General features: G+C 42.5%; 2 protein-coding genes across 5 annotated transcripts in view; both read left to right on the top strand.

The window, feature by feature from the left end:
• HIPK3 (homeodomain interacting protein kinase 3) overlaps positions 1 to 9,119 on the top strand; it is a 98,158-nt gene extending 89,039 nt beyond the window's left edge. For all 4 annotated transcript variants that reach the window (XM_017825005.1, XM_017825003.1, XM_017825004.1 and 1 more), the window contains exons 14-16: positions 2,767 to 3,002; positions 3,279 to 3,400; positions 5,031 to 9,119. In XM_017825005.1, the coding sequence (XP_017680494.1) occupies positions 2,767 to 3,002; positions 3,279 to 3,400; positions 5,031 to 5,507 (835 nt within the window). In that variant the 3' untranslated portion in view covers positions 5,508 to 9,119. The remainder of the gene's footprint in view (positions 1 to 2,766; positions 3,003 to 3,278; positions 3,401 to 5,030) is intronic.
• A 4,846-nt stretch (positions 9,120 to 13,965) lies between these two features.
• Positions 13,966 to 17,173, top strand: part of KIAA1549L (KIAA1549 like) — a 129,132-nt gene continuing 125,924 nt past the window's right edge. Inside the window, exon 1 of the mRNA XM_017825030.1 lies at positions 13,966 to 14,020. The gene's annotated coding sequence lies outside the window, so the exon portion shown is untranslated. The remainder of the gene's footprint in view (positions 14,021 to 17,173) is intronic.

Raw genomic sequence — 17,173 nt, 5'->3', positions numbered from 1 at the left:
TATGGTGTTGATAACTGAGGTCTTGAAACTAACAGATCTATCTGTGTGACACTTATAAAACATGGACTTGTGAGACAATCAGAAATTCCCAGTCACTTGGGATGCTCTGGCTGGGGCACCTGCAGGTGGCTGCTCCTCTTATTTCAGTCCCTGCCCTTCTGGTGCGAATATCTTGAAATATCAGTTGTTCCTACTTGTGCCGCGTCTACCAATTAGATTCCTAGATAGGAGTTTGTTGACCAAGAAATATTTGGGATATGTAGTTGCTGGTGTGGGTGAAAAGTTTGGTTTAATATGATTCACCCAATGTCCCATAGAAATTCTGTGACCTAGAGATACAATTAATTTTTTTCAGGCAACCCCTGGCTGCCATAAGCGTGACCAATTCTTTTATTTTTATTCTTATTTTTATTCACTTCCTATTTTTGGTAGAGTAGCCTTCTATACTGAAAAGAGTGATTCAAACTCAGAGCAGTTTCACTGTGCAAAATGAATTTTATTAGGATCTTACTGAAAAAAAGTTTGTTTAAAATAATTGAAGATTTTATCACAGTGTGTATTGATAAGGAGATGGAACTGCTAGTCTATACAGGCAGTTTTATGTCTTTTAAAGTTTCTACAGCCTGACTTCATGATGCTTGTAATGGATGATTTATATATGTCTTTCTCTTTATGTAAATACAATCCTCTCCCCTCAAGAAAAAAAAAGGGGGGGTTAAAAATTTGCCAGAGTTAAACAGATGGACTAGATCAGTTATACTTCCCTGGTCCTAGTTTTTTAAGCTTTTGTCATATCTGACTGTAAAAGAAGAAAATAACTAGAAGCATTTGAAGAATTTCCATTTAAATAGTTAAATTTTAGTAAAGATTTAGATAACAAGATGTGTTATACTGGGAGGTGTCAGGACTGTTGTCAGTCCTTTGATATTCTTTAATATCAAAACATTCAAAACTTCAGGTAAGTTTTTAAAAAGACTTACTTGCTTTTGCAGTATTTTCTTTGAATTGCAAGGAACTGAGCTGTAATTAAATTCCCCTCTGTAATTCAACTTTCTGTCAGTAGCAGAGGAGTGTGTTGGATTCTGGTTTCGTTAGCATTCGACTTAATATAAGTCATATAATTAGGAACTTAAAAATAATAACATAGAAATAGAATTAATTGCTCAGTAGTTGTCACAGTATTACTAGATGCTGCTTAAAAAAAAAAATACTTAGATTTACCTAGCTCTGCTGGCTGAGTCTTCAGGTTTTTGTGCTGCCGCTCATAGTGTCAAAGTACTTTTCACAAAAAAATTAATTTTTATAAATGGTTTTATTTAGATTGTCTTATTTTAAACAACATGCAATAAAGACACGTTACATTAGCTGTAAAATCCCTAAAGGACTTGACTGTATGTTCAGGTGTTAGTGAATTCACTGCTGTTTCTTGCATGTTTTAAGTTAAGCATTTATTCCACCAATGTTTAATATAACCTGAGGTTTTCATGCTTTTCTAGTTTATGGAAATTCTCAATTCTCATGCTTGTCCTTGAACCAGGAAATTTGTTAGCGTCTACACTTGCTTATTCATCACCCCATATCATTCATTTTAGCTCTGTTAAGTGAAGGGTGTCTCTTGCTATCTATATAATATATCTATCTATCTATCTATCTATCTATGTATGAACCTGGCACAGTCCCAATTGAGAACCTCTTAAATTTCTTTTGTTGTTGTTGTTAGTGATGCCCCCGTGATGTACCTTTTGCTTGTGCAATAAATAAATAATAAAGGAGGTTAATATCTCTTCTGACAATATACCTCATTGTAAATGAGTTTCCTTTCCTGGGGTGTTCCGTTCTTGCTCCCTAAAAGGTGTTTGGTTCTGGCTCCACTGACTGAACCGTGGTCTTGCTTCTGGCAACTCACATTTGCCACCTTTCTTCTTCTGCTGCAAGCATGGAGCTTCAATAAATGTTAGCAAAGGCCATTATTATGAGTCGGTTTCTCCACCTTGTTCCCCTTCCAGCTGCTTTGGTAAAAGCAGTGGTTGAATAAATGAGTTTGCACCACTTGACCCACATGGATTTCACAGACCGCAGGTGCCAAAACAGCCACTCTGTAAACAGAGGGTTGCGTTTGTCGCCTTAAACTGGATCTGTGAAACAGAATCTGTCTCTCAGGCATGGGCAGTGCTCTGGAGGAGCTTCAGAGACCTAATTCTTCAGTAGATAAGGTCTCGTGTGCCAGCTGGTGGTTGACATGCAGAGGAGAGGGAGCTGCCTGTCACTTTGCAGATGCTTCCTCAGCGTTCTCTGTCCCATCGTGACTCTCACGGGCCCCAGGGATGGCTTTTCCAGGATGTGGCTGATTTCTAGAGGGAAATTGGATCAGTGTGTTCCGTTCTCATTTGCTACTGTAATAGCCATCAGGAGACATTTGTGTTATCATTCAGGAAGAAATAAAATAATCTTCTCCAACTTTTTATTTGACTGTAAAGTGTAAATTTCAGATGGTTTATAAGAACAGAATTATTTAAAACATAAATTACAAAGTGGGTGCAAATTGGGTTACACGTCTAAGTCTTTATGGAGAAGTTACCTCCTTCCTCTGAGCCTTGCAATATATGGATAGAATGAGTTTGAATATATGTGCTTGTATAATAAATATGCATTATTTTTATCCACCTTTGAGTAGTTTCACTTCGTAAATTTTATGTGTTAATTTAAGAAAATGTATCTATACAAAAAATAAATTTGTTTTATTGCAATACTGTTATTTTTTGACAGTATGTCAGATGATGAACAGGAAAGTGGATGTGATACAGTGGATGGTTCCCCAACTTCAGACTCTTCAGGACATGACAGCCCATTTGTGGAAAATGGCTTTGTAGCCAATAATAATAAAAATAAGGAAGCAAGAGCCTCAGTTAATCCTGAAACCAAATCAACTGTTTGCACAGTAGTGGTACCACCAATGAGACTTGAAAACAGGTTACATCTTGATGAACAGATGGTGAATACAGGTAAGTTGGTTCAGGTGTCTTTTTCTTTCTATGCCAGTAGATAAGAATAGAAATTTGAGTGTTTATTCAATAACTGGATATCTGAAGATTTTGACTTATTCATGTATCTGCTAATCCATAGTAAACACTTCTAAATACTGCTGGGTTTTGACTTTAATTAGTGTACTGTATTATTGTTTCTCCCTATATGCTGAAGCAAATGAAACTTTGCCTAACTTTTGTCAGAAGAGAAAAGTTACAACAAAAACATAACGTTGTTTATTTGTATCTTGGAAGATGCTACGTGCCAGCCACTGAGAAAGGGTCGGTCTGTCCTGGGAAGAATAAACCAGTCTTCTGTTGTAGGAAACCGTCAGCAAAAATCAGCATTCCATCAGCAACATGTAAACTTCAGTCAGGTATGTGTACTTACACCTAAAAAGGTACTTTTTCTGTCTTGAAATGGGCTGAATGCTGACAATTTCAATTGCTGTCAATGGCAATTGCAGGTTTTCAGCAGCTTCATTAAAGAAGTGTTCAAATCTTGAAAAGTGGATTTCAACTTAGTGGGCAAGTCATAAGTATCTTTCACTTTTGGTCATTTTCTTAAAACAGCTGACTTTATTTTCAGAAATAATAGAAAAGCCACACTGGCAAAATTGTCAATGTTTACACAAAATCAAAGCATGAGACAAACAGAAAAATATGTTAGCATTTTTATTCCTACCTCCAAATGCTAAAATGCTCCTAGTGTGCAGTTAAAATCTACAGCTGTATCTCAGTCTTGTTCTGGTAGTAGTGTGGAGAAAATGCTTGTAGTTTGAGTATCCAGATATGAGAGAGAGAGCTTAACAAACTCAACCATTTCTTACCTTTGCTACCTTACCAGGTAGCGAAACTGGGGAGAGATGAGGTTGTGAATGTAGTTCAATCCAATGTTAGAAGATACCCAAAGTTAACTTAAAAGTTACTTTTATCGTTACCCAACCACACAATAAATATGTCTGCTGTGGCTGAGAACTGAAGTTGACACATGACATCAAGTTTAAGCCTTTTAATTAGTTGATTTTGAACTGTAGCTGCCTTGAGGTTTTAGTTAGATACATTTAGTTAGGTACATTAAACTAAGAGCAGTACCTGTTTGTGTAAGTCTTGCAGAATAACTGTGAATATTGTAAGTTAAATACTAAATGCAAGCATGCAATACGTAGATAAGGGGATTTAGCAATAATGACTTGAATAGTGTGGATTGAAAGAAACGTTTGGGTGGGTGACACAGTCTCCCCCTTCTGCATGATTATGCAAAAGGATTGGTTTAATTAATTCTAAGCAAACCTTAATATGATCAGCATAGTATTAATTTTTAATCTCTTCAATGTCTGCAACTCCTCAGCCTCTTGGCGGAAAGTGTAGAATGTTGTTTTCATTACAAAAATTTATGCTGATCCTTCCTTCTTTAGTAGATGCCCTGTGCAGTTTGAAGTCTGCATCATTTAATGAGAGTAATTGATTTTTAGTCTTTTCTCTGTTAATGATTGCCACATCTTCCTGTGATCATAGCCCTAGACTTCTGTTTGCCTAGTTGTCTCAGATATTTTCAATCCGTTTATTATTTTTTCTGCTCTCCTCTAAAATTTCTCTCCTATTTGTCCTCTTTGTGCCTCATTATGGTGCCCAAACTGAATGCAGCACTTCCAATTGATGCCAAGCCAGTGCTGAGTGGAATAAGCACCTTGCTCATGTGATACATGGTATTTCTGTTAAAACAGCCCAGCATGGCATTTTATCTTTTTTTTTTTTATTATTTTTTTGCAAGAGCATTAAAATAACTTGTGTTCTGTTTTCCATCTCTTATTGTCAGATTTCCTGTCTGTGCTACTACCGAAATAGCCAATATTTATTTTTTTTTTAATATAAGCATTTAATTATTCCCGTCTCTATATTTCTCTTGATTTTAAGTTGACTAGTTTTAGTGCATTATTCCATTTTTCAAACCCCCTTTGTGCTCAGAAACGTTAAGACCCTGCCCCCGTCTCTGTGTGTGGACAGGTTCAGCACTTCGGATCTGGGCCGCAGGAGTGGAACGGGAACTACGCTCACCGGAGGCAGCAGGCTTACATCCCGGCCACCGTCGCTGGCCACGCTTTCTCCCTCCCCCAAGGAAGCCCCAATCACACTACTGTGCACGCCCATCTCTCTGGAAGCACCCACCTCGGAGCACAGCCTGCTCTCCTTCCCTACCCGTCGTCAGCGCCCCTCAGCACCGCCGCTCCCGTCGCCCACCTCCTCGCCTCGCCGTGTACCTCAAGACCTTTGTTACAGCACCCGACGTACAGCATCACCCATCCCAGTGGTATAGTCCACCAGGTCCCAGTTGGCATAAACCCTCGCCTCTTGCCTTCCCCAACCATCCACCAGACTCAGTACAAGCCGATTTTCCCACCGCATTCGTACATTGCAGCGTCGCCCGCTTACACGGGATTCCCACTGAGCCCAACAAAACTCAGCCAGTATCCGTTTCTGTGAGAACTCAGACACGGTATATTGAGGAAGCTCAATGATAACAGAAGTTCGATTTAAGAAGAAACATGGTATTTATTAAATATTAGCCATGGCACAACAGGAAAATTATTTTTTTGAATCATGTAGACTTGGGTGCAATTTAAACAACTCTGAGCTTTAAAAAAAAAACAACTCACTTTTAATGTGTTTTGCACATTTGGTATAACTTGTCTTTGGTCATGTTATCTTCTTATATAGTAACTTTAGACAGGTGACTTATGGGAGCAGAAATCTGGTTTTGCTCCTGCTATTTTTTATAAAATTGCCTTCTAACTAGTGCAAGACACGTCTACATTTGGGAAGCCATTCAGTGTACAGAACTCTAGAGCAACAGATGCACATGTGTCAGCAGTACAGTGTAGGAGTAACTTGTTTGTATTGCGTATCTTGGTGTTTAAATGTTGAGTCACTTATCTAAAAGTTGAGCTGTTGTTCTTCTTCACATTGCATGTGTCTTTTGCATGGGCAAAGAAAAAAGCCTAAACATTGCTCTTAAATGTTGTCGTCCTAATAATCTCAGCTGCATTGTAAACTGTTCCCACACATAGTGCCTTAAATATTTGAGGTTGTTAATGTTATTACTTATATATAAATGTTGAGGACTGCAGCACTTAAAAAATTCAGATCTGCTGATTTTTTGATAGCGTAATGCTCATTTTGGGTTTTGTGTGGTATGATTTTAGTATCGGGTGTGTTTTCCTTACTGAGAAGGCAGCATGTTTTGCTGTAGCCGAATTTTGCTGTCTTTTTTTTCCCCCCAGAATGATCTAGCTTCAAGACAAGACTTTAGTAGTGCTTAAGAAAAGTTGATTCAGTAGCTATTGAGTAGTGACACACAAGACAGTATTTTATACTGGTAAATGGAACTGCAATACGACCTAAGTAGTTTATTTTAAAAGTGTTTGTCTAATTGGATATAATAAAATGTTTAGAGGTGCGGTAGGCATGACTGACTAGCTAATGAGAGGAAAAGCCAAGTGCTCATTGATCCATGATGTGGTTTCATCTTAGCTTGAGCAAACCATGCAGTATTTAATAACTAGTAGCAGAATATTTACTATTGAAGCTTGAAAAGATGTGAGTTCTTTGTGTGCAATCTTTCATTTATGCATGGGAGAGATTTTAGTCTTTTTACATGATAGTATTTGTTTTAGCCTGTTGCGGGTGTTTGCTTATTTAATACATTCCGTCAGGGACATAAATTACATGCTTTTTGCATTTTATTTTTTTTTTTTTTCCCTTAGGAAGTGTGTCTTTTTGGGGTTTTTTTTGTTTTGTTTTGTTCAAATGAAGTTGCTTTTGCGGCACCAAAGACTTAATCATCCATTTCCTATAAAAGGTAGCTACTTTTTCATAGACCTCAAGTATACTGTAGTGTAGAGATGGGATTTACAGAAGGTATTAAGCTGAGGCCGTGTTTTAGCTTATGGGCAAGTAATAAATTGTATCATTTATCTTGAATGTATCATAGATAAGCTGCTATATAATGATTGCCACTTCAGATAGCTGTGAAATTAGGTGATTAACTAGTTCTTTCTTAGCCTTCTAATTTCTGTACAAGTCTAATTACATGAAATAGAAGCCGGGTTTGGGGTTTGGTTTTTTTTTTTTTAATTTTTAAATTTTTATTTTGTTTTCATGTTTGAAGTGTCGTAACTACTATACTGTAAATGATGGAAGATGATTGCATATGTTTTTTTGGGGTGTGTTATTTGCATCAGTATTTTATCTCCATTAACTTTGAGCTCATCACTGCATATAAGTGGATGTATTGATGTAACTTAATTTTTTTATGTTTTCATATTGGCATTGTGTAGACACTTAAGAAGCTGCATCTTGCAGGCTTGACTTAACTTTTTTTAAAACAAAATCTGGAATACAATCCTTGCAATGTTGACTGGAATGAGAGTGCAAAGCATTTGAGTTTAACTCTGACAATAAGCTAATAACTGGTAATCTTTTTCTTTACTCCACTAACACAAGCAGTGTTTTATTTAATGAATGTCTGAATGAAATAAATGTGCCTACATTTGATTTATTTTTTAAGTAATAACTAAAATACAACAGTATTAGATCACAAAGAAAAAAAGAAAATACCAGCAGTACATTTTTAATCACACTGAAAATTAAGAAACCTAACTTTTCCCACAAGTTTCAGTGTTTTTAGTGATCAACTCTATGCATTTTGTACGAGTGTGTGTATATAAAGTATACATTAGAAACTAGGGAGTATCCTGATGAATTTGAAATCTTATCAACGCGTATGTAAAGCATAAACATAGGGAGCCAAGACAACGCTCAAATTGGACGTCCACCTTACCACTTCAAACTTGTGCTGTGTGGTCCAGCAGATAGTTTTCTGTTCCCTCCCCTGTGTCGGGAAGCGACGTTTTTTTTTTTTGGTGCTCCCTCCATTGCAGGCAATGGACACACCAGGAACCACCAATGCAAACGGAGAACGTGAGTTTTGTATCGCGATGACAAAAAAAAAAAAAAATAAAAAATACTGCTTTTTTTTTTTCTGGGGCCATGGGGATCATCATTGGTCTGATGTATTTACTGTACTTTCTTTTTACTGTGCTTGAGGTTTTAAGCTGATGTGCTTGTTCAATTGACACGATTATCTGTATATCACAACGGTATCCTGTCGTGTGCAGGAAGAAGTTGCTGTAAATGCGCCCCAAATTAGATCTGCTGCTCTTTCTATGTATTGTAACTTTAGAAACGTCTGCATTTCAAAGAACGAAATATTTGGGATCCTGCCACATCTTAAATTCAATATACCAGGTAACTTTTCCCCCCTCCTGCAATACACTCTGAGAGAACGGACTCTTGTCACTGCAAGTGTCCAGGGCCCATCTGCAGAAAAAAAAAAAAAAAGTTTTCAGGGCGAGGACCTTTTCTGTGAAAAAAGTCATCCTCTGAGAAGCATTTATACATTATGCCGTTTAAATGCCTTTTTTAAATAAAACACTGCATGACTACGGAATTGCATATCTGCATATTACTTTAATTTGCAAGATTTTATATGAATTTCTTGTGTTCGGTTTTTAACTTTACTTCAGGGTGTTTTATTGGTCAAATATGCTACTGTATTAACTTTTTTGGGGGGGTTTTAATTTTTAAATTTTCTGTTTTTACTGCTAATTAACTTGGTTTGTGTTAAGTAAAAGTTAAATCACACTGCAAGCTGTAGGAAGACTTGTTCTAGAAACACCCAGTGATAGAGACTTGATTAATAAGGTTGAACTGTTACTGTTTAACAATTTGTAGACTTGTGGCTTTTTTTTTTTTTGCTTTGGATTTCTATGCTACACTAGTTCGCCATGTAGCAATTGCACTGTGCAATATTACAATATGAGGACTGGGAAAATTTTTTATGGATGTAATGTCTCTTACAGTTTGCGATAGTATTTCTTTCTAGTTCTCAGTGATTTAAATGTGACCAAGCCTTCTGTACTTTGTCACAAAAAGCGGGTTTTCCAGGTGACTATTTTGGTGAGTGTCAAAATAAGAATTTATGGTGTATTACTGTCAAGATTCACTTTGAATTAAAATATATATTGCAGCAGATGACTTTTGGTGGCTTTTATTTTTTTGCTGTGTTACATCAAGGCTGGATTAAGGCAAAGATGATGAAAACTCACTGAGAGGGCTCTAAAATTCTGATGTAATCGTTTGATTAAGTTCTTTCTGAAATTTTAAATTCTGTTAGCTTTCAAGGCTTGCTTCAGAGGGCCTTGAGATTCTGCCTTTAGTGTAGCCAAACCTTGAAGGATCTTTGTTCTGGAAGTCCCACTTTTACAACCTTTGAAGAAGGTTATCTGGCCCAGGTACCAGCAGACATCACTCTGCTGCCAGAGTTCATACCAAGCCTGTGGCAGCTGCTGCCCGGGCCAGCAGGAAGGTGCTCCCGCTGCCACAGATGGCCCCACGTGGTCGGTGGCTCCAGATGGCCACCTGGTATGGATCAGACATCCGTGGAAGGCAGTGCTGTTGTCAGCCAAATGTGCTCACTCTGCCGTGGGGTTGCGGTGCTTGCTGAAATCCGGTGGTCGGGAAGCTGCGCGAAGCGGGCAGTTGGGTGCACGTGGGTACGTGTGGGGAGAATAGTTTCTGTGTCTGACATCCCGTTTAAGGTGCAGTCATAAACGGAAGGTAAAAGACTGAAATGACAGTGCAGTATATTTTTGATACCAAAATATTTCATAATTGACAGAAAGCTTTCGTTTGCTAAAGACAAGGTGCTGCTGATATGCTGATCATTCACAGCGTTTGCTCTTCGAGTCAAGTTGGTCGGTGTCTACAAAGCTTTTCCTGCAGCACTGTCCTTCAGGTGACATGTAAACGTGTCTGTCCAAGTTCTACAGACACTTGTGTTGCTTCCAAGCTGCTTCTTTCTCTCTCTTTACAGTTACACTTGTGTATTGTTAACTTTGAAATGCATGTTGATCCCACTTTTCCCATAGCAGATAAGGCCACTGCCTTGGTGTATTTTACACTCCAACTTCTGGCAACATCTAACAAACAAGGAAAGGCAGCCTGAGCCTTTCAGGGGGAATATGCTGCCTATGAAGTCCTTTTCTGTTCTTGCTTTCTATTAGTAATGATGTCCAGCTGTCTCCTGTGCTCTTCCCCATCCTGTGGAAGGATTGGACTAGAACAGGCAATTACAACTAAGTAATCTTCCTCTCAGCTGTCTTCAGGATGACTAACACTGGTCTAAAATTTGGTGAGTATTTTCCCTGTCACTAGAAGCAAAGGACAAATTTGTACTGCAGCTAAGACAGCAGATTCATTCAAGGAAAAGCTCTCAGAGTCAATGGGGCTGTCACATGCTACAGATCTGTAGTGGGACAAATGGGTTCAGGATGACGCTGTGTTTTCTCAGTGAATTAGCTTAGGCTTTCAGCTGGAGAGGCAACAGAGAAGCTCCTGTTTGGTACCACTCACAAAGCAGCTCTGACTATCATGGCAGATTCACATTCATCACTGCAGCTCATGCACACTGTGAGTTCAGCTCCTGTCACGAGTAGAGGCAGCACAAGTCCACGTTTCGGGAGAGTTGTGGAACAGTGCTGCTCCCCACTTAAAGAGCTGTAACTTCCTCATAGGCCCACAGTGTTCAGCACGTGTGTCTCATGCAGTGCAGAGCTCTGGGAAACACCAGAGAAGTGCTGTAGCCCCTCCTGCCTCTCTTCCCAGCTTGGGCTGATGTCCTGCTGTGCAGGAAGGCGTGGATATGGTTTGATGGTGATTGATGTTAATTATAACTTCCTGCCTTTCCACCTGTAGGAAGTTGCATTTTCTGCCTTGGGAGAGGTGGGTACGTGCTTCAAGCACATTCAGGTAATTCTGCCTGTCCTTGTCCTGGGGAACAGCACTGAGTTTTCACTGAGCTTTATGCTCAGAGGCTGAAACACACATTTGAAAGGGTTCTTCTCCTTAAATCCTGAAATAGAAGCATCTACACCATGTGGATAGAGGTGCCTGGAGGCTGGACTCCATTCTCTGGTTGCACTTATGGAGTGAGATGTTCATGGACTTGGCCTGGTTACTCATGAAAATGAAAAATGCCAACTGTTCTGTTGCAAAGAGAGACCATGGCCTGCCACCTGCTTCATGGGGAAGTCACTGCATGGACACAGTGGCTTCTCATCCATGGATGAGATCCTCATCAATGGGTTCCTTCATAAAGACAGGGAAGACTCGGAATGTTTGCGGTAGGTCTGCTGTGAGCAAGGTGGTTTTGGATCTGGGTTTTACTCATCATTTCAACCAAAGTCAGATAGGTGATGCCAACTTGTTGCTCTGGGGCAAAGGCAGGGTTGTCCATGGAAACATGAATTTTGGGCTCTGTGTGTATGGCTTGTTATTACATAGTGTGGGAGAGTAGTGTTCATCCTGGTCCTGTGGAGGAACACTCAATACATCACAGCCAACTAGAGAGGATCTTCACTGGCGTGGAGCATCTTGATTCTTTCTCCACAATGAGACATCTCTTCTAGAATATGGACTAACATCTGGTATTGAGGATTCCCCAGCTGAGAGGAAAACCAGGTTAGAAGTACATGCACTTCACCCCCCTGTGCCATGTGTGTGACCATGGAAGGGAAACTCATGGACAAAATATATGTGCTGCTTGGAAAAAAAAAGTACCTGATAATCAAGTGTACGGAGCATGTGGATGCTCTAGGAGAATACATATGTAGGAAAGCAAATCTCAGTAGCAAGTATGGATGCACAGATACTCCCCAAGAGGTAGAAATTACCTCTCTGGACAAAAAAAACCCCAAAAACCAAAGAAATAGGATAAGGAAAGTCAAGTTCAGGAAGTAGTTAACAGCAGTTACTTGGTAAAACTCCCATGATTTTTCACTAGTCATCATTCTAGAAAATTTAAAAAATCCTTTGAAATTACATCTAAATCCAGTATTTGTGTTTTATACGTAATAGATACACACACACACACACACACATACACAGAGTGTAATAGAAAATTAAGAGAAAATGGTAGTGGTTAAGAGCTAGATTGGGAAAAATCGCTTTCAAAATTGAATTGCTGATGGATCTATTACAAAGCCGAGTTATGACAAAACCTAGAAAAATACGAAAATGATGGAATGGGGTTTCCGCAGGACTCCCTAAAGGTACCACCAGAGGGCCCTGCACTAAACGCCTTGGCCCTGGATTAAGCGGAGTGATGAGCAAGCTCTCCATTTCACTATAATAATCATACAACTGCCATCTTTGCTCTGGATAATCGTTAGTTGTCATCATGTGGAAGCTAATTTTTGCACAGACTGAATTAGTGATTTGAGGAAAAAGTAAAACGGCAGAAATGGGACATATTAGTGGCCAAGTAATTGCATTGGTGACATAGGGAGTGTGCTGAACTAGTCAAATAAATATGTAATTATGGGTTACCATGGCTTTGGGGATGCTGTGAGCGGCTGGGTAGCAGATGTCAAGCTGTGACTGGCCCCTGATGAGGCTTGCTCTACCTCAAACGTGACTTTGAAGGATTTCTCAGAAAGACAACTTCCAGCAGAACAGAATTGCTGGGGCAGCTTTCCTGCGTATAAGCACTGCTGCAGCCTTTCAGAATCAGCTCTCGGGGTACCAGAGCATGTTGTGCCCCAAGGCACCTTTGCTGTGCTCCTCCTCCCGCCATCACTGCCTGTTGCCTGCAGACATGATCTGGGAACTAAAAGAATTCATGGAAGAATTCCAGGAAAGAGATGACACTAGAATAAAGATTTCACGTTACCTCTGCTGAAAATAGTAATTGCAGAAAACACTAAATGAACTGCCCCAACGTTTGGTGTGACTGTGACTGAGGCAGCTGCTGTCCAAAACACGTTTCGTGTGGTGCTTGGTCTCCTGGTGTACCTTTAAGCATCACAGAGACAAACCTCTGTCCTTTGGAGCTCCCCTTTCAGACTGGAGGTCTGAGCCGTGTCCTGGGCAGGGAGGGAGTGACCGACCGAGTGAGCACAGGACAGGGGCGACAGGCGTAGACCTCTCCTGTGTTTGCACAGTGGGTGGCTGAGGTTGTAGCTGCCAATTTGGTCACCCCCTGCGGTACACTCGAGTTTCTTTAATTCCAGAGCTGCTTCTGCACTCGCAGAAACGCTGCCAGTGGCGCTCGGCGCTGTGGCTGCTTGCTTGCTGCCTGGTGCCTCGGATAACTGGGCCATCTTCGGGAATGCCCTGGCCCGGAGACTCACAGGTCGGGACACCAGCCGGCAATAAGTGAGGAGGGAGTGACTTTGAGTCTTGCCAGGCTCGCAGGACAAGTGTGAGCGGGTGCAGCTTCGTTTACACCCAAAGACAGCGCCGGGCACAAGCGACTGAAGAAAAACTAGGGAGGCAGCTGATCGCCCGGAGCTGATGCCGCGTTCCACGTGCCCTGGCCGGCACAGCGGGCAGGGTCCCATCCCCACCGCCGGCTGCCTCACCTGCCGCGGCCGCGGCTCCTCCCGAGCGGCGCGGGGGGCGGCGGAGGGGTCCCCGCGGCCCCGGCAGCACCGCCCCCGCTCCCGCCTCCCCGCGCTCGGAGGGCGGGGAGCGGGGCCGGCTCTGGCGGCGCCGTGAGCCCTTTGTGGATGAAGGAGCTGCGTTCCGCGGCGCTCCCCGCGCCGGAGCCCGAGGGGCCGCGCCGCCGCTGAGCAGCTCCGGCCCCGCGCGTCCCGCGGGCGGCGATGCGGCGCCCCCCGCTCCGCCTCCCGCCGCGCCTGCCCGCGGAGCCGCTGCTGCTGTAGAGCCCGGCGCGGCGGCGATGGGCAGCGCTGCCCGCTGAGGGGCCGAGCGAGGCGCGGGGATGCGGCGGCGGGCGGCGGGCGGGCGGAGCGGGGCGCGCCCCGCGGGGCCCCGAGCAGCGCCCGGCCCCGCGGGCGGGGGAGCGGGCCCGGCCGTGGCCGTCCTGCTGCTCGGGGTCGTCGTCGCCCTCCTGCCGAGCGCCCGCGCCGAGCCGGGTAAGGAGCGCGGAGGGCGCGGGGAGAGCGCGGGGAGAGCGCGGCGGCGGCGCTGTCACGGTGACAGTAGTGACAGTCACCGCCCTGCCCGCGGGGACGGCGCGGCTCTGCGGGGACGCTCGGGCTGCCCTGGCTCCCTCCCGCCCAGCAGCCTCACCTGCTGCAGTGGCACAGGGTCCCCGCCTGCCCGAGCCGCGCACAACAACGGGAATCAGTGCCCTGTGCCCGGCTCTGCCGAGAGCGGGGAGCAGCCCGGCGCTTCTCTTTGTCTGCCGCATCCCTTCTTACCCGCTCTCTGAACAGAGGCTCCTCTGTGGAGAGGGGATGCTCGGGTTTTCTTCCTTTCCCTAAAGGCAGCCGGAGCTGCCATCACCCCCCCGGTCTGCCTGGCTGGCGCACAAATAACAGCTTTTCCTATGGGACGGGATAGTTGGATTAGGTCTTGTTCCTTGCAGAGAAAGGGACGGGCAGAGGCTTTTGTTAAACGGAAGGATCATTTCCAGTGATTCTCTGTGTGTGTGGCGGGGAGGAGGGGAAGGTAAGGAGGGGTTAGGAGAGGGCAAGCTGCGCTAAGATCTGAGCGCTACACCTCAAATGCAGCTGAGAGCTCCGACAATTTCTGGGTTATATTTTTCCTATTTCCCTTGACTTTTTAAGTCAGGCACTGTCCTGCGCTCTCCAGACTTCTTACAGCAGCCGATATACTCGGTGACCTCAATGCAGAAATGGTTACTGTTGCTGGCAGTTATTGTATGAGCCAGATAGAGATGCCAAATATAATTCTGAGGCTATGCTAAAATAATTGAAAGAGGCTAAAACTGATATATGGCTAGATTGATCCTATGGTTTTAAGAAAGGAGTAGGGATGTGAATCCACATTTTGAAGCTGTTAATATGTACGTACAGTAATTGTATACAATTGATGCCAGTTTTATGGCCATAATATAATAAGGTTTCTCATTTGCAGGTTGTAGGTTGATGGAACAGTGCCTCATACTGCATTACTTGTTCCGAGCATGTAAATACCACAGTTTGATTTATCTCTATAAGATGAATTGACCCATGATCAGAGGAATGGCTAATTTTTTACCTTGGCTTGTCAAGGCAGTCTGGATTTCACAGGAACTCTGGCACCACATCTAAGTTATGAAATGTGTGTTCCCTTGGAGGTAGCCAGGCTCTCAGAGCTGAGTTGCAAAAGCTGAGGTATTTCTGACAATGCAACAAGACACCTTTTCATGCTTGAGGGTGAGATTCAAGAGTAGAATGAAGTGTACGAATATTCTGCTTCTTCCTTTGTGGTCTGTATGTCTTTATGACACACCAATGATCTCACTTTTAAGTGAAGAAATCCAATAGAGTTAAAAAATATATTTGTGGGTATCTCATAGCCAACACCTTGGGAAAAAAAAAAGAGTTGGGAAGCCAAAATAGTGCCAAGCCTAAGTACATAATCATGGTGTATATAGCACACACCGTGTAAAATACTGTCACCAATTGGCATTACTTGGGGATTTCAGATTATCAGGTAGTTACATTAAGGTACTAAATGTAATCTGTTGTACTTCATAGCTTTGAGCTTTACAGCTGCAATCACCAGTAAAACTTTATTACTCCTATTCAGTGTTGATCAGTAGGTACAACTGCTGAAGTGCATAAATTGGATGTCAATCAACCTTAAAAGCTCTGTCTTCCACTGAGATGGAACACATGAAGTGCTGTCTCCCATTGAAGGCAGGGGCAAAATATGTGGTAGAGCCATATTTTCAATCAAGAACATCATTTTTGTCTAAGAAGGTTAACTTCTGTATGTTTACATGGAGTAGTCTACATGTAGGTCTGGATTTCTGTTCAGCCAATGTGATTTTACAGATTCCTGTGTTTAATATGGTAATGTGTATGGTTCATAGAGCACATCCACTGCCATGAAGTCCAAGTGGTGTTCCATGATGCATGAAACATTGGGAAGAGCATTTGTCATGCGCCATTTTTACTAAAGCTTTCTCCACTGGGGAACATTTCCCTCTGTGGGAAATTTATATCTGTGCATATGTACACACACACAGATAAATGCTCGGTTCTTCTACTGGGTTTGTAGGAGACATGTGGCATCACTGTGTGTGAGGATGAAGCAGGGAACCTGGGGCATGGAGAGAAAAGACAGAAGTTTTACTCTGGTGCTAGTGCTTCAGAAGACAACTCAAAAGTTTGCTGATCCCTGAGATCTACACCTCAATAAGAATTCAACACAAAGGGCAAATATCTCCTTGAGAAGAGATCCTGGCAGGATGAGGTGTTGGGCTCCCAGGTGTTGGGAGACTGCTTATCTTTCTCTTAGGGTTTCAGAGCCAGACCTCAGCGCTGGTCAGTGGCTCGGGACACTTTCACCATCGACTACAGAGTGATTAGGTTTCAAACAGCAGATAAGAAGCTTTATTTTTAATTTTAGAAGTATTTTATGCTTCTTTAGCTGGATATACACAGAACTGCTCAGTGACATGCAGAATTAGTTATTACCTTCAACATTATATCAACCTCAGGACCACTGCTTGAATTCAGGTTGAAAATAAAATTACATTGTCCACCATCATCAGAATCACAAAACTGTGATTTCTCGTGGATTATAGAGTAACCAGTGCAAAAACTGAGTCAAACTGAATATATCTGTCAAGAAAGGGAAAAGTAATGCTCCAAAAATCGAATGAGGGAATGTGCAGTTTTGGGTTGACTCCTGCCATGCTCCAGCCAGGTAAAACTCCTTCATGAATCAGAGCCATGAACCCTGGGCAACTGTTTCCCCCTGGTGGAAGAAGAGAGAGGCAGTTTCTGAAATGGGTGTAACTTTGAAAGGCAGATACTGAAATCTGATTTGATATTGGTGGAGCATCTCTCAGCCAGTCAATACACATGTCACTGTTGAGTAAAACCGAGGAAAAGGCGTGTTGCTCACAGTTGTGTTGCTCATGAGATTAATCAACTGATCAGAGAGACTACAGGGGGGGATTCTGGGCTAACAAAGTTTTAAGAAACATTAAAATATACCTTTTACACTTTCCATCATCCTCTATGCTTGCTTGTGTATTGTGTTTGAATGATAAACTTGTCAGGGAAAGGTCCATTTCTTCCTGTGTTTGCTGAACGCCAGCACAGTGA

The sequence above is a fragment of the Lepidothrix coronata genome, unplaced genomic scaffold (genome assembly GCF_001604755.1).
Source record: "Lepidothrix coronata isolate B3197 unplaced genomic scaffold, Lepidothrix_coronata-1.0 Scaffold115, whole genome shotgun sequence".
Lineage (NCBI taxonomy): Eukaryota > Metazoa > Chordata > Aves > Passeriformes > Pipridae > Lepidothrix > Lepidothrix coronata.
Note: the sequence above shows the minus strand (reverse complement) of the source record. Positions and strands in the feature narration are given on the sequence as shown.